The following is a 13,986-nucleotide window of genomic DNA, read 5'->3' on the forward strand; positions in this document are numbered from 1 at the left end:
TTTATTGTACCCTCCCCCTTTTTCCTTCTACTGCGCCCTCCCTCTTTCCCTCCCTGGACCCGCCCTCCCCCTTATCACCAACCCTTCACCTTACCCTTCTTACCGCCTCCCCCAGCCATGACCCTCTTACCCGCCCCCTGCACCATCTAATCTGCCACCAAACCGTCCCTGAACCAACCATCAATGCTTAACCCACAATTTAACTGTTATTTGACAAAAACCCTGTCTACTGACACTACTAATCCCCAGCGCCAGATTGTAAAACAAAAACAGGGGAGGCAACCATGGAGGGATTCCAAACAAACACAAGAAAACTGAGCATTCAAAACTAAACTTTAAAAAAAACAAACCTTTATACTTTACAGAAGTATGGGACGCAACTAAGCGAAAACTACTTCAATTGAATGCAAATTTATCCTCTCTGTCTTTGGAAACGAACAAAAAATGGGTATATTTGAGAGAGCAAAATCTCAGGGATTCACAGAAGGCATTATAGTGAGGTCTTCGCAGAGCTACTTACCAGAGTTGATGGTGTTTCTTGACCCAGCGCTGGTGCAATATGCTTCGATCACCTTCAAGATGCGGTTGTCTTCCTCAAGAGCCTGAAGGTCAACGTACTTATGGGATGAGCCGTCCAGGGGGAGTGTCTTGCTTTTGTCTGCAAATGAAAAACAGACGCGTTATTTAAAGGCAGGGTGTACTGTTGGTCAGTACTCTAATAAACGTTAAATACCATGAAGAGGTACTTGGTACAGAGCATGGGTGAGCTGATGAAATAAACAACACCTTTTGAAGTAATGCAGTTTTACCCATCTGCAACATCCTCCTCTTGTTACAAAGGATTTACCCTTTTGCCTCTTCTTCAATCCCAGAGAGGTAGGTGCTGTCCCTACACCCAACACACAATTCCACTAACCACACAACCTAAACCTGCTACCATCCCAAAATCCTGCTTGCTGTCACACTTTCTTAATAACTGTACGCAGCTTTCTCCTCTTTTACTAAGGTTTATCCCTTGCCTCTCAACCCAAGTCCATAGAGGTAGGTACCTTCACCCAAGCCAACCCCCCACTACCCACCACCCCAACATAACTTTCTATCATCCACAAACCCTGCTAATTATCACAATTTCTTCTACCCATCTGCAGCATCCTCCTTTAGATACTAAGGTTTTATCCCTTGCCTCTTCTTCAAAGCTTGGAGAGGTAGGTGCCTTCAACACCCCCACCCCACTTGTATTCTGTCACTATCCCTAATTGCTGCCCACTGTCACCCTTCTTGCACCTTCTTGCACCTTCTTTCACCCTTTCTTCAAAACCCAGGGAGCAAGCAATTATCACCACACCCAACCTCACCACCCAACCCCCACAACCCTAACCCAACCGCCCGAACACCACCCACAAACAATCCTCTAACTCTGCCTTACATGTATCCCTGCTAAATCTCTCACCCTTTCTCTAACTCGTCTGCAACATTCTCCTCTTATTCTTGGGGCTCTTGGCCTTCCTTCCTTCAAAACCCAGAGAGCCAACGCCTATCACACTACCCGCCCCACCATCTTAACCCATAAACCATCCTCTAACCCAGCCTTAACCATGCTCATGTCTCACCCTTTCTTTTACTCGTCTGCAACATCCTCCTCTTATTCTTGGGGCTCTTGGCTTGTCCCTCCTTCAATGCCCAGACAGTGATGGGGCTGACTGGCGGGCCGGGACGGAGGCAGCTTATCGTCTTCAGCTTCAATCGATTGAAGGCTGATGTACAATCTTTGGTTCGTGTTGGGCTTGTGGACGAACTGTTCCGCTCTTTCCTCGGCAGGGACTGCAGAAAGGAGATCGAGAAAAAAACTATAGTCAATGGTTTTAATTTAACAATAGGATGTTAATGTTGGTTTTTACCCATAGGATTCGAACTGCCTCTAACTAGCCGGCAATCTCGGTAGTCTAGTTGGTAAGACACTGCTCTCGAATTGCAAGGGTCGTGGGTTCGAATCCCACCGAGTTATATTTTTACACAGGACTCCGGAAAGTACTGAGTATACAGAGCTTATGCACATTGTAAAACCAACATTAATATTCTTGATTCCCAACAAATTTAACATCTATTATATAACAACAGGATGAATAGGAAACGAGAAGAAATGGCCAGTTTTAGATGTGGGAGGAAAACCCCAATGGAGAAACCCACGCAATCAGCAATCCACATGCAAGGCCCCACCCAGTCTGAGGTAGGATTCCAACCATAGTCCACTGAGATGAAGGCAGAAACCACAGCAGTTGCTGTGGGTCTTCTCTGCATTTATCACAGTTTCCTATTTTGTCCTTCCAGCCTCAGTTTGGTAACATTGATATCAATGAGAGAAATTCAAGATGGCTGCACCGTGATAAAGGTCTCTACTGATAGCGTACTGGAGACCCTTGACCCTTGTATTTAGATATGCTAACTTCAAGCTATTTGATGGTGTCCTCATCAAGGTCCATGGCTTCTATCCTGCTCACTACTTATTAAAAACAAAATATACAAATATTTGTACAATATTCCGCCGTAAAGCAGTAGCTTACATCACTTTTTCCCTGTGTCAGCGACAGCGTGGGCGACTGCGGTAGTACCATAGCGGGCGACATTGGCATGGCGGGCGACATTGGCATGGCGGGCGTAAGGGGCGTGGTGGGCGTCGGCCCTGGTTTATCCTTATACTGAATCTCCTCCACTGCGTCCAGGAGTTCCTCCCTGTCCATTAAGCTGTTGCAGACGATGGTCTGTTTCTCAGTGGATCCGCCGCTCAGGTCAAACGCTACAAAGTTTGGGTTGGTGTCCGGTAACCGGTTTGTCTTGACTGCAAGAACTGGAATTTTATACTGTGTAAAAAAAAAAATAAACAACTTTTAACTTATTTATTTCCTGTATTTACCCAGGGTGAGCCAAATCAGTTTTAAGAACTGGTCTCCATTTGGGCCCTGCATATTAGAGTTAAGAACAAACAGTTCATCATGTTGAAAAGTGACGGACGTAACCACATTATAAAACTAATGATAACAAGTTATAAACTATGCGTATCATTTTAACCTTAGCAGTGTCCTGTGCCGATTACTTCAGCCCAATTGTGTAATGGCAGGGTCGATTAGATCAACAATATTTATAACAGATTTGTATTGGTTACAGCACACCACGTGAGCTTACCATTACTTTGTTGTTAAAAGTTTAATATGTGCAAAAACAAATGTTTGGAAAGTCAGCTTTCAGACTGTGTTTGCTTCAACTGCAGACATTGTTGGTAGAAGATTTGTATCATTTTTAAGTAGCACAGAGCACTGCTAGAAATTGATGTAGAAAAATTCATCAGGTAACCTTTGCTTGTTGCAGCCTTCACTTTTCAAACTCAACCAAGACAAGTCAGAAAACAATTTCAAGTAAAAACAAAAACAAAACAGGAAAAAAAATCATAATTTTTTTAACTTTTTTTTTAAACACTACAATCAGTTACAGTTAAATATTGTTTCATTATCATCCGGTTATTTGAAATTTACTTGACAATTTGGCAATATTGTTCAGCAGACTGATTCCAAGGAAAACCTTTTTTCAGAGTTAGTTAAACACTCTCACTATTAATTTCATTTGCTCTGTTCACAAAAAAATTCAAATAAGAACAAAAAACCTTGCACCCCCACCTCCCCCTCTAAATAGTGGAGAGACCCACTTACCTGGAAAATGTAGCCATTCATGTTGGCTGTAGCGGACATGACCACTAGGCAGGAGGGGAAGAGCAAACAGAAACGTTCTTTCTTGACGCCATCCACCATTATGGCAGCATTGATGAATTTGATGACATCACCGTATGTATCGATGGGCTGAAGATAAAAAAAATACACCAATAGGAATGGTCATCACTACCAAAAGCTCTTTTTGAATAGTTTTCAGCTGATGCACACCGAGTATCAAGTTCCGACCAGTACCAGTGGTCTAGAGAAATTGTTCTGTCTGAAATATTACAATGTCAGGAAAACTTGCAGAAATCTAATTCAGAACTTGATTCTCCCCTCATACAAGCTAGCGTGCTGGGCAGACGAATTGTTGGTAAATATGCAGGGGTAAGTAAGGCACAAATTGTCAGCCGTTAGTTTACCAAAAGAGTGTTTAGTTTACCAAAGAGTGAGGTATTTTTTAATTTGGGAGTACTTTTGGACTTCAAATACCACTCCCAATGGTTTTGACAGGGTTTGGTAGATTCAGTGGTTAACAGCAAAATATAAAATATGTTCAGAAATGTTAGACATGCAACTGCAGTTTGTCAAAAGAATAGGAAGTTTCCAGGCACAGGAAGGATGTATTATGTTTTCAACTTTCAATGGCAGAGCTGAGAATCAAAAACGAGGAAATCAGCTGAAAGTTGACAATCAAAGGTTTTTATATCGAAGCCTTATATAGCGCACGTATTTAAAAACAAGGTACTCAAGGCGCTGTGTACATATATTTATACAGAAATTATGTAGCACCTTATGAGGGTTTACAAGGTGCTACGGCGCATTTAGCAGCCACAGCCAGGAACACCGGGACGAACCCCTTCTCTTTTCGATAAGCGCACTGGATTCTTTTACATGCGTTACACAACACATGCGTTACACAACACAACACAACACATGTTTTGTCTGATGCACCAAAACCACAGCTGGAGGACTTTGATATCTGGGTGACTGTAATTAAACACAAAGTGGCAACTACAAAACAGAATCTAGAACTGTTGCAGATCTTGGAACGGTGGACAATGCGCAAAAAATGCATCTAGCAATGGTCGGACTCAGTTTGATCGACGCATAGGTTCGATGAAGATGTAGAATCTATTTATTAAAAAGGCATAGTAAATTGCTCAAAGTTGAAGGGACTCTTAAAGACAGACTTACCTCCCCCTCCCAGTCTTGTATAGTTCCTGTCATGATTTCCAACTCCACCTCCTTCAGTTTCCGGACCCGTATACAATGGTTCTGAAAAATCAAGCCAGAATTTCTCTTTCATCATGATAATAACAGAAAGAATAAAGATAATAATAGAATTTGAGAAAACAGAATTAGCCGTTGCAAACTGCTCACCAACCAAAAGGACCTATGGTATAAATGCAAAAAGTAGTTAAAGGCAGTGGCCACTATTGGTACTTACTCAAAATAGTTTTTAGCATAAAACCTTACTTGGTGACGCGTAATGGGTTGTGCTGGACATAGTTGATCTACTCAATTCTGTTTTGTAACTTACCTTAATATCTCTGTACACCGACACTGACGTCTGTATTTCTATTCTATCTGGATGATTATGCTGAAAGTAACAAGAAAATCAATCAATTATTGACTTCTAGAGATCAAGTCAAGGAGACATGAAACATGGGGATTACAGAGACTATGGCTTCTCTAACATTGACCTTATGGAACGTCTCAAAAAACAGGTACATTCAACACCTTTCTTGAAGGCAAATGCCCGCAATCAAGTAGACCATCAGAACGTTCTGCTGGACATTGTGCCCAACAACAAATACATGAAGAATGTATGCAATGGCAATTTCAACAATCCAATGAAATTGCTCCGGTGGACCATACCAGCCTAGCCCATCCAATCAGAATATTCCCGCTGTTTGGACTTTCGAGACCCTCCCTAAGCCCCCCCCCCCCAAAAAAAAAAAATACATCCTGTTAAAAAAAAAGAAAAAAAAGAAAAGAGTATTAGGGTGACCATTTAGTGGGCCTGCGTGCCTGTTTAGGGGGTTCCCCCTTTTGCACTACACTGTACATGTATTTTTATGTCCGTGCAACAAAGGTAATAAACTACGTGTAACCTCAGCTAAACTAAACTAACAAAAGTTGAAATGCCCCAAATTGCCCTTGAATGAAGGGCTCTTTATTAAAGTGCCCTTTAAAATTAAACTGTCCTTTAACGAACCCAAGGAGGCTTCTCTCCTTAGAGGGTGAACTTCGGACCTGAACTGATTTGTCTCAATTTATGAAAGGACGGAAACAGAAGTTTGCGAAAGGGAAGCACCTGAAGTCAAACCAAAATATCTGGCAATAGAGTTCAATGCCCTAACATGACCCCATCTGACCTTTACATCCTGATATTTCATCACAATCCGTTCCGATGGCGAGATTGAAATAAACGGTAACGAGAAAAAGGTTTCTGCGAATCTGGAGAGGCTGTCTATGACCTCACTCAGAGGACCTATAAATAAATATGACCTTTTTGATTTTGGCAACAGTTCCACTGAAAAGTCAAGCCCGAATAAACGTGCCCAACCTAGTAAGTCTGCGCTCAGAACAACTAGGTTACCAGCCAAAATGCTGTACAATGTAAATAGCTTGAGACTGGTTCCTGGCTAATTCTTGCTTAGCAGAAAAATTTCTTCAGCAGCTTTTTTTAAGGACTTATGGCCTCCCTGGACTACACTCCTGTCAGGCTCTGATAACTTACTGATATATGTCTTTCGAGTTCTTTGAAGCTATTGGTGAAATTATCTAGTCTCCTAAACGGGTTGCTGAGGCCGATCGTCAGCGCCATGATGGCGGGACTCGACGCTCCTTTACTCTCCATGAATTTACTGAGTTCATCGCTGTGAAAAGAAAGGTCATGAGAGTTACTTGTATGATGCCTTCAATCTAACATTCTTTGGGGGGCTTTGTGTTTAGTTTAGAGACAGGAAAGTTTATTTTTATTGGGGGGGGGGGTTACAGCTTAATGCACTGTAAACATTTGCATACTTAGACCCCGCCGTTTACTCTTCAAATAGCCCATTACCCAATCGTAACATAAATCAAGTCTGACTTGAGCGCATTCGGAAACAGTTATTGCCGTTGGCTAAATAGGAAATGTTAAAGAAGGGGTCTTTGCAGTGGTTTTAGGTAGTTTAAGCCAAAGCAAGAGCCCCAAGTTCACAACCAGCCATAAGCCATGTCCAATTGGCGTCTATGGCTACAACTACATCACTGCGACATCATACCTTAAGCCCGGTTCATACAGTACTTCCTGCGAATGTTTCGTGCGAAGCGAATTTGCTTGCGTCACTATGACCCGAACAGCGTGTACCGATGATTGCATCTACAGTATTCGCTTTGCATTTGCAGGAAGCATCAACTGGGCTTTATAGTGTAGGAACTCCTTGGCAAGACACTTGGAAACAATTCAGATCTGACCATAATCTCTTTAAGGATGCGACTACACTTAACTTGCTGCATGATTTTTGGGAGCCCAAATTGACAACTGAACAGATACATTTTTTGCCCAAAGAATCCATCACTGTAGCCTGCAGCAATAGCCACTTGATTTGGACATTGACTTTCTTCATCACAAACAAAACAAGTTTGCTGACTGATCAGTTGAGTATAAAGACTGTTTTGAGTATTCAAAATACGCCAAACTGTCTTCACAATTCCCAAATTACACTCACCCCAGCAATAAAATTGTAATAGTATGTACATGCATAGAGTAAGGTACATGTAGCTAGTAAAAGTACACGCTATTCCTATTCCACATTTTCTAACACCCTCTCCCAAGTTTCTTTCTTTACAACAAATACAGAACAGTGTGTAGGCAGACAGCCGGCTTGATTTGGGTTACTACTTTTATGACAAATTGCTTTCTTTGTCACTGGCAAACTAAACTAAAATACCAACAGCGATAATGACTTGGGGCTAATGGGTGCACCCCACCAAATAGGAGAAAACAAAGCGTCTGGCTCATTAATATTTTGTAGGCCCTGAAAATATTCTATATTAGACAGATTTGAGAGCCCCCAAAAAGTGTTTCAGTATAATAATGTTGCCCAATTGTGACCTGGGGTTGTTGACTTCCAGCTTGAGGTATTTTGGATGACACATAGGACCAGGTTGAGGTACTTCGGATGACATAGGCCCTGAAATAATAGGTCCTATTTGCTGAAGAGGTGTAGGGACATTTTTCAAGAATGATGCTCAGTTGTTTTTGAAAATAAGACCTGTGAAGGGGTGTTTTTACTTGGAGGGAGAATAACTCGACGGGCCCAGGGAAAAGCTGTGAGACTTTGAAGTATTTTTTGTGTATTTTTGAAAATCTAGCATTTTGCACTGTGTGCTATGGGAGATTATTTGGTGGGGCGCACCCTAATACTTACTTGTGTTCTGTTAAAACAGCCACAGCCTTCGGGTGATTGGCACAGTAGGATGAATAGAGGGCCTTGTACTGAGTTGCTGCTCTCATGAAACAAGCTCCAATTCTCTTCTGCCTTCCTTCCAACCTGCAACGATTCAAACAGTCAATGTTTTAGCATGTTAGTTTTCAAATAGAAAATGGGACAAGTTTCTTTGTTTATTTGTTTGTTTGTTTTTATTTCAATTTACACTTTCATAAAACAAGCTCCAATTTTCTTCTGCCTTCCTTCCAACTTGCAACGATTCAAACAGTCAATGTTTTAGCATGTAAGTTTTCAAATAGGAAACAGGACAAGTTTGTTTATTTGTATGTTTGTTTGTTTGTTTGTTTGTTTGTTTGTTTGTTTGTTTGTTTGTTTGTTTGTTTGTTTTATTTCCTGTTTTTCCGTTCAAAGTTTCATTTCATTAAAAAAGTGTCATTAATTGTAAAACAATACAATACAGTATGATTTGGGATGACATCCATTTTACCGAGACGAAGTCAGGGTAAATTATCAAGAACCAGGCCTCGGCGGGTTTAAACCACTAGTTGAAAACCGATTCAACATACTTTGATTTCCATTCATAAATACCTTTTCGATCAAAAAAATAAACACTTTTTGGTCAAAAAGTAAAATAAGTGCAAAACTTTTAAATTGTCAATGATTTCTTTCAACACAACACCCCTCCAGCTATGAAATGGTAAGGCCCAGTCAAGGCCCTCGGGTAAACAACTCCTTATAAGGGAATGCTGTGCGCGTAATAAGGGAATGCTGTGCGCGTAATAAGGGAATGCTGTGCGCGTATCGCGTGATGTGGCACAACTGTTTCAGCCGTTGCTCTCGACCAAAAGGAATGAAGAAACTGTCTTAAAAGCACAGGTGCAATCTCGCGTGTCACGCCCATGTTTTAACACTTTTTACTGGTCATAAACAAAGGTTTATACACACCCACGTGACGTTCTCTCCACCAATAGGAATAGCGAAACTGTCTGAGGTTTTAATAAATGTTTTTTTGTGGCGGTGGGGGGGGGGGGGGGGATCCTAACCAGTGGAAGGGTTTCAGACGCCTTAAGTTCATTTCACTATCAATCTGTGACTGGTGTCCTGCTTATTACTGCTTAGCAGAGAAAGGTAAAAGCAGTATGTTCTGCTTAAAAAGTAGCTCTATGAAATTGAAATTGGGCCTTGGTGCTCAATTTCAATGCACTGCTTACCCTGGAACTCTGCGCTTACAGTATAGATTCTTGCACTTAAGAGGTCACCTTAAGCATTGAAATTCATGACATCGTTACAGGTCTGGGGTTTCTGTTTTGGTGAGTAGGTGTACACATTAAAACCAGGGACCTATACAAAAAGGTGACAATAGGGTCACCGGTTCCGAAAAAGATCCACAGTCGGAAACTGTCCACGTGTACAAAACCGATGGGAGCTTTTGCAAAAAGTTATAAATACACATGTAGGAGGTCAATGGCTGCAGGCGTACATAACACTTATGTGTGTGTTATTAACTGAAAACTCAACCATGGAGATGGATTCAATCCATCACCCCCCAAAAACACCACTGATGCCCTTTAAAGCAGGATTCATTGGAATGTGTCCAGGAGCTACACTGTAGGGCCTCATGGAAGTGGAAATGACTGTAATCTGACAAGAAATGGCAATAAGGGGGTACAGGATGCCCGAACATTGAGAACTACTGTGCTGGGTAAAGAGGTTAGGCATAGGGGGTGAGCCGGGGTGCTTCGTGGGTTTCCTGCCAATGTGTTTAGCAGATAGCTAATGTTCAAATGAAAAATGGGCTGGAAGTCAGCATGTAGATCTTTATGAGTGAATTAAGTCCAAGCTTGTTTGACAATGTATTCATTCATATGGAGTAGAGTGATCTTGACCTTAAGTCTATGGTGTGATTGTGTGGGCGGAAAAAAAAAATGACAAGACTTTAAATTAGGCTGCTTTAACCGTTACTCGGGTTACACCGACTACATGAATCAGAAATCCGTTTTACTGACTGATTGTCGTGAGGTGGTACATGTATGTTGACAAGGATGGTAAAGCATCCGTCCCAACTTCAAATCGTCCCAATTACAGTTGAGGCCTTTCCCAAGATGAGTATGTAGTTGGGACAGCCCAACTGTGGATGGGTCAGCCCAACCGTGGATGGGACTGCAGGATAGTGATAACAGGCCTTGACCTTCGCTCTAAGATGAGTATGTAGTTGGGACAGCCCAACTGTGGATGGGACAGCCCAACTGTGGATGGGACTGCAGGATAGTGATAACAGGCCTTGACCTTCGCTCTAAGATGAGTATGTAGTTGGGACAGCCCAACTGTGGATGGGACAGCCCAACTGTGGATGGGACTGCAGGATAGTGATAACAGGCCTTGACCTTCCCTCTTGAAGGTGCACAGCAATTTCCCTCTGGTACAGGGCCCCCTTTATGAGGGAAACTGAACTTTGTAATTGGAACATATCAAAGGGCACCACAGCACAGGACACCTTGGCAATCGCTGTGGGTTATTTCAAGGCCTGTGTTAATGACAATTGATGCCTCCACATCTTTCCATCATCTTATAAGTTTCCCTGAGGTTACACGGTAATTATAACTTAAGAAATATCCATGATAAAACCTAAGAAGATTCAATAGTTTCTCCATCACATTCACACAGTCTGAACTTAAAGGGAAGGTACACTATTGGTAATTGTCAAAGACCAGTTTTCTCACTTGGTGTATCCCATTATAAGCACAAAATAACAAGCCTGTGAAAATTTGAGCTAATTTTGTCATCGAAATTGCAAGAAAATGATGAGAAAAAAAACACCCTTGCTGGACGAATTTGTGTGCTTTCAGATAGGAATAAAAGACTTCTGGCTAGAAGTCTTTTATTATTTTAGTTAGAAATTACTCCTTCTCAAAATCTATGCTAGTTCAGAGGGAGCCGTTTCTCACAATGTTTTGTACTATCAACAGCTCTCCAATGCTTGTTACCAAGTCAGTCTTTAAGTTAATATTTGTTTTGAGTAACTACCAAACGTGTACCTTCCCTTTAATTCCCTCACCACCTGGTGTTAATATTGTGATCATCCCATGCGATGTATAAAACAGCGGCTGGTCCAAATCCCAGATCCCCTGCATGGTGACAGATGTCTGGGTCTCAGCTACAGTTGGGCCGTTCAAACTGTACCCATAGTTTGTGGTCCATTTGGACCAGACCCAACTATACAGTAATGTCATGTACAATACGTACATGTATGTGTAGTTGGATTGATTCTGAAGTTGGGACCGTTCAAATATCTGGGTGTGTGCGTGCATGTGCCGTAGAAATCCAACCCTTGCAGCCGCTATATTTTCTAAAGGGTTAATTTTAACGGTTTTGAGGTCACTGACCTCCAGATCCAAATCATGCCCATGGATGTTCATGATGTAATGAGTTGTATTGTGACTATACAAGTTAATAAACATGTTAGCGTGAACATTGTGTACATTGTAGACTTGTTACTAAAAACCTCAACCTCAGAACCACCCCAACTAATTTAGAGATAGTCATTACATTGTGTTACCGCAAACCTCTCCATATCGTATTACCACCATGCAAAGTTTCAAATCCTACTTAAAATAGACTTGTCCAGATACAGCTCGACAATTTTCTTGGCAGAAAATATAATTGTCAATAAGTAAAAACGCTGGCCTTTGTGCTTTGAATGCCAGTTTCCTCCGGGGTTTGTTCTTTTGATTCATTATGACAAAAAGCAGAAAACAAGCGATGGCAGCTCAAATGAGCAAAATGAATAGGCTCTCTAAGCTCAATGTATGGGGTGTCCTGGCCGAGCGGATAAGAGAACCGAACTCAAGCTCTGGTGCTTCTGTTCATCACAGTGTGGGTTCGAATCCCGGTCTTGACACTTGTGTCTCTGAGTAAGACACTTAACTATATTTGCTTCTCTCCACCCAGGGGTAAATGGGTACCTGTGAGGGCAGAGATGGTTCTTATGATTGATTTAGCCGAGTAGCGCATATTAATGTTGCACAGGCTGCATACTCCCCACCAGGGAGCTGAGATGGTTTAAATGAGTGATTTAAGGCCCAGTGACCAGGGGTAATACTGTGAAGCACTTTGGGACGCCCTCCGGATGTGAAAAGCGCTATATAAAAACGGGTTATTATTATTATTTATTATTAGTTGGGACATGGAGAAGGGATTGGGGTGACAGGTCTTTTTCTTCAGCCGCGCCACGCATCTGGAACTCTCTACCACTTAATCTTCGATCTTGTGTTTGTACCGCAAAATTCAAGTCTCTTCTCAAAACTTATCTTATGTCACAGGTTTTCAATGACTAATTTTGTTGTGTCTGTTTTTCTTTGTGTTTTGTTTTTGTTTTTTTGTTTTTGGTTTTACTGCGCCTTGAACACCCAGCAGGGTGGATATGTGCGCATTACAAGTCTTATTATTATTTATTATTATTATTATTATTTGGTTTTGCTTCGAGGGGAACCTATCATCAACGAAGAGACTTTTGTTTGCTTTTTCTGACTGCAATAAGATCAATCTAATTGCCACGATTTATATTGATTTCTTTGCCTTACAATCTACTCAAACATGGAATTGAACAATAACAACGGATACTGTGTGGTCTAAGCACCAAACAACAGCTTCATCTACAGACTTCTTGCTACATGTACATGTACAAGGTGAAATGTCAAACCACCATTGTATTTCTGTCCATGGGTAATCATCCAGATAACCCGTTTAGTTCTTTGAGATTAAATATTTCGGTCTTTGTTGTCCAACTTTCTCTTTGAATCCTGGGCGAAGGTGCAATATTTTGTGGTTGCATTACACAGAGGTTTCAGGTAAACAGGGTATTGGTGACCTGACTGTTTGATGGAGTGCATGATAAGTATTACGCAGGGACGGGATACCAGACTGATGATTAATAGTGTGGTGGAATTCAAGCTTGTTTTCACTCTTCAAAGTTCATTCAACCCTGTGTTTATATTGTGTTAAAATGACCACATGTACAGAGTGGCCCTGCAGTTTCAGGCTTGACTTGTTGACTATTAATAGTATCCTTACGATGGTTCAACATTTGATTAAAGGGAAGGTACAAGTTTGATAATTGTCAACTACCAGTCTTCTCACTTGGTGTATCCCAACATAAGCATAACATAACAGGCCTGTGAAAATTTGAGCTCAATTGGTCATGATGAGAGAAAAAAACACCCTTGTTGGACGAATTTATGTGCTTTCAGATAGGAATAAAAGACTTCTAGCTAGAAGTCTTTTATCATTTTAGTGAGAAATTAACTCTTTCTCAAAATCTATGCTCAGAGGGAGCCATTTCTCACAATGTTTTATACTACTAACAGCTCCCAAATGCTCGTTACTAAGTCAGTTTTTAAGTTAATATTTGTTTTGAGTCATTACCAAACCCGTACCTTCCCTTTAACTGGGATATGTATCAGCAGGGAGCAATTTCATACTTATTTTGTGCACACTGGATTCTTTACGCGTATATCATGGAGGTAGAATGCTTATTTTTGAGCAGCAAATGGTGATTTTTGAGTAGAAACTCACATTAAGGGAAATCGTTCACTGTGTATTTACTTCTGGGTGAATGGGAACCTAGAAATGGAAACAGAAGAGGAGCAAGACAGTAGAGAAGATGGAGAGACAAAAACACTTGCTAAACATGACAACTTGGAACAGTAGCAATAAGGAGAAGAGAAATGACTGTGTGCAATCAGTGTGAATAGAACCACATGTTCCCTTGATGACATTCTGGCATTGAGTGTGGAACACCTCATAAAACACTGGGTTTGGCATCACTCCAATACCCTTTTAAAGGG

At 41.3% G+C, this 13,986-nt stretch overlaps 1 protein-coding gene across 6 annotated transcripts in view; it reads right to left on the bottom strand.

Moving 5' to 3' along the window:
- LOC117298543 (rho guanine nucleotide exchange factor 7-like) overlaps positions 1 to 13,986 on the bottom strand; it is a 49,667-nt gene that overhangs the window by 13,319 nt on the left and 22,362 nt on the right. For all 6 annotated transcript variants that reach the window (XM_033781852.1, XM_033781851.1, XM_033781853.1 and 3 more), the window contains 8 exons: positions 8,123 to 8,245; positions 6,448 to 6,586; positions 5,245 to 5,304; positions 4,899 to 4,979; positions 3,702 to 3,848; positions 2,562 to 2,858; positions 1,611 to 1,821; positions 521 to 658 (listed from right to left, as the gene is read on the bottom strand). In XM_033781852.1, coding sequence (XP_033637743.1) covers positions 521 to 658; positions 1,611 to 1,821; positions 2,562 to 2,858; positions 3,702 to 3,848; positions 4,899 to 4,979; positions 5,245 to 5,304; positions 6,448 to 6,586; positions 8,123 to 8,245 — 1,196 coding nt within the window. The remainder of the gene's footprint in view (positions 1 to 520; positions 659 to 1,610; positions 1,822 to 2,561; positions 2,859 to 3,701; positions 3,849 to 4,898; positions 4,980 to 5,244; positions 5,305 to 6,447; positions 6,587 to 8,122; positions 8,246 to 13,986) is intronic.

Source organism: Asterias rubens, chromosome 13 (assembly GCF_902459465.1).
Source record: "Asterias rubens chromosome 13, eAstRub1.3, whole genome shotgun sequence".
In the NCBI taxonomy this organism is placed as follows: domain Eukaryota; kingdom Metazoa; phylum Echinodermata; class Asteroidea; order Forcipulatida; family Asteriidae; genus Asterias; species Asterias rubens.